The sequence below is a fragment of the Oratosquilla oratoria genome, chromosome 40 (genome assembly GCF_046742065.1).
Source record: "Oratosquilla oratoria isolate Oo_2021 chromosome 40, ASM4674206v1, whole genome shotgun sequence".
Classification (NCBI taxonomy): Eukaryota; Metazoa; Arthropoda; class Malacostraca; order Stomatopoda; family Squillidae; genus Oratosquilla; species Oratosquilla oratoria.
The window spans coordinates 13408183-13410682 of NC_134816.1; the positions used below are offsets into that span (position 1 = coordinate 13408183).

At 40.6% G+C, this 2500-nt stretch overlaps 1 protein-coding gene across 1 annotated transcript in view; it reads right to left on the reverse strand.

Moving 5' to 3' along the window:
* Positions 1–1699: 1699 nt before the first annotated feature.
* Positions 1700–2500, reverse strand: part of LOC143020433 (uncharacterized) — a 1263-nt gene continuing 462 nt past the window's right edge. Inside the window, exons 1-2 of the mRNA XM_076176851.1 lie at positions 2261–2500; positions 1700–1984 (exon numbers count right to left, since the gene is read on the reverse strand). The exon at positions 2261–2500 is cut by the window's right edge and continues 462 nt beyond it. Of these exons, the coding sequence (XP_076032966.1) occupies positions 1700–1984; positions 2261–2500 (525 nt within the window). The remainder of the gene's footprint in view (positions 1985–2260) is intronic.

Here is a 2500-nt window from a genome sequence, read left to right on the forward strand (position 1 = left end):
AATTTGGCTGCGAGGAGGAAATGATATTGGTTCTCTGTGGTCCTGAAATCGCTGTAAGTCATATATGTCAGGGTTTCTGGAGAACAGCATGGAACTTTCATTATCTATCTATATACATAAAAAAATAAAGTTTTCCAGTTTTGAAAATTTCCTGGCGTTTTTATGACCACCTTCCGAAATCCGGCAAAAATGTTCCACTGGGTAAGGATTCCGATTGGCTGAGAGAGTGGTGACGTCATGGCAATGGAGACAACTGATTGGTCGAGAGTGGTGACGGCACGGCAGTGGAGACGACGGATTGGACGAGAACACTGATGTCACGGCAACGGAGACGATTGATTGGCCGCGAGCGAAGGGCAGGAAGCACAAGAATAAGTTTCTCCAACTTGCCTCACTCAAAAAACCTCAGTAACAGCCACAATTAAGAGATTTCATAGGAAAATATTGGGGTTCAACAATATTTATGAGTACGATCTCATAATAGATTTCGACGAAGAAATTAAAGAGGAAGAATCGGAAAAGTTTATGAAACATGATTTTGCAGGATACAAGAATTTTACTAAGAGTAGTGGTTATGACGGAGAAATTAAAGAGGAAGAATCATGTGTCTTTAGTGGAAGGTATAGATAGCGAGCAGGTAATTCCAGAAGAGGAACCTGAATTGGGATCCGTTGAGATTCCTGCTTCAGCTTACAATATTAGTGAAGAAGCCGTAACGGCAATGATCCTGCCTGATTACGACTACGTCGTCAACGAATCGTAATCAGATGTGTCGGTCCTCCTTAAGGTTTGGGAAAGGACTTTCCAAGAAAAAGAAGAATTAAAGAAGGAGAAAGCCAAGCCCTAACGAGAGAGAGAGAGAGAGAGAGAGAGAGAGAGAGAGAGAGAGAGAGAGAGAGAGAGAGAGAGAGAGACCACGGGAGAATTGACGTCGGGAGACTTTGACGACTCCTTTTGGAGACTGGAGACTCCTTCGGGAGATTTTGAAGACTCCTTCGTAATATGTTACGAAATAGTAAAAATTATATGCACTCTGATGAAAAGTACGATCTCATGATATGTATAATTCGACGGAGAAATTAAAGAGGAAGAATCGGAAAAGTTTTTGTTAAATTATTTTGCTGGATTGTTTGCGCAGCCAAGCCCTATAGAGATAGAGAGAGAGAGAGAGAGAGAGAGAGAGAGAGAGAGAGAGAGAGAGAGAGAGAGAGAGAGAGAGAGAGAGAGAGAGAGAGAGAGAGAGAGAGAGAGAGACCACGGGAGAATTTGACGTCGGGAGACTTTGACGACTCCTTTTGGAGACTGGAGACTCCTTCGGGAGATTTTGAAGACTCCTTCGTAATATGTTACGAAATAGTAAAAATTATATGTACTCTGATGAAGAGTACGATCTCATAATATAATTCGACGGAGAAATTAAAGAGGAAGAATCGGAAAAGTTTATGAAACATCATTTTGCAGGATACAAGAATTTTACTATGAGTGGTGGTAAAAGCCGTCTCGAGGAATACCAAAAGTATTACATCGATCGGAAATACAATGATTATATAAAAAACCGCAAACTCAAGGAAAAACAGTTTTTTAAAAGGGTTAGAGAAGCCCATACAGTTAGAAAAAAAAAACGTTATTTTAGAAAGTCCTTTTCCAAACCTTAAGGGGGGACAGATGTGTCTGATTCTGATTCGTCAACGGCATAGTCTTAATCAGGCAGGATCATTGCCGTTGCGGCTTCTTCACTAATATTATAAGCTGAAGCGGGAATCTCAACGGTTCCCAATTCAGGTTCCTCTTCTTGAATTGCCTGTTCGCTGTCGTTACCTTTCACTAAAGACTCTCCCTCCCTAATGGATGGCATGTCCGAAAAATTTTCTTTATATACCACGTGTGCCGGATTTTTCACCACACATTCACCATTAACCTTATGGTAACCTCGGAATATAACTAATGAGTCCCAGTTTGTAACCCTTGAACATGCCACATAGAGCTGTCCATGGGCAAAACAATCGGACGAATCCAACAATAACCCACATTTGTCAAAAGTTTGCCCTTGCGACTTATTAATTGTCATAGCAAAACTTAATTTGACGGGGAATTGTCTTCGGGAGAAGTTGACGTGTATCGTTGGATGCTAGGGAAATCCTTGGAATAATGACCTGAACACCGTTAAACACCCCACCTAAAATCTTCCCGACAATTATGTTCTTTGCCAGATTCGTACCATAGGACATAGGTTTCGCATTATCATGATAACGCATCCTACCTTTAGTTTCAACTCATGTAACAGAACAGAAGGAGAATTCATTTTGTTATATACCGAAGTTTGAATTTCAATTTCATCGTTTCCGATCGGTTTATCCTCACTCCTGTATATATGTTCATCACCTTTGATTCTTTCATAGATCACCTCATTTATGTAATCCACGTCTTCGTTTCTAGGACATATTATGGCTCTTTTTTGGAAATATAGATAGCTGTTGGCGTTAGCTTCGAGCTCTTCGTA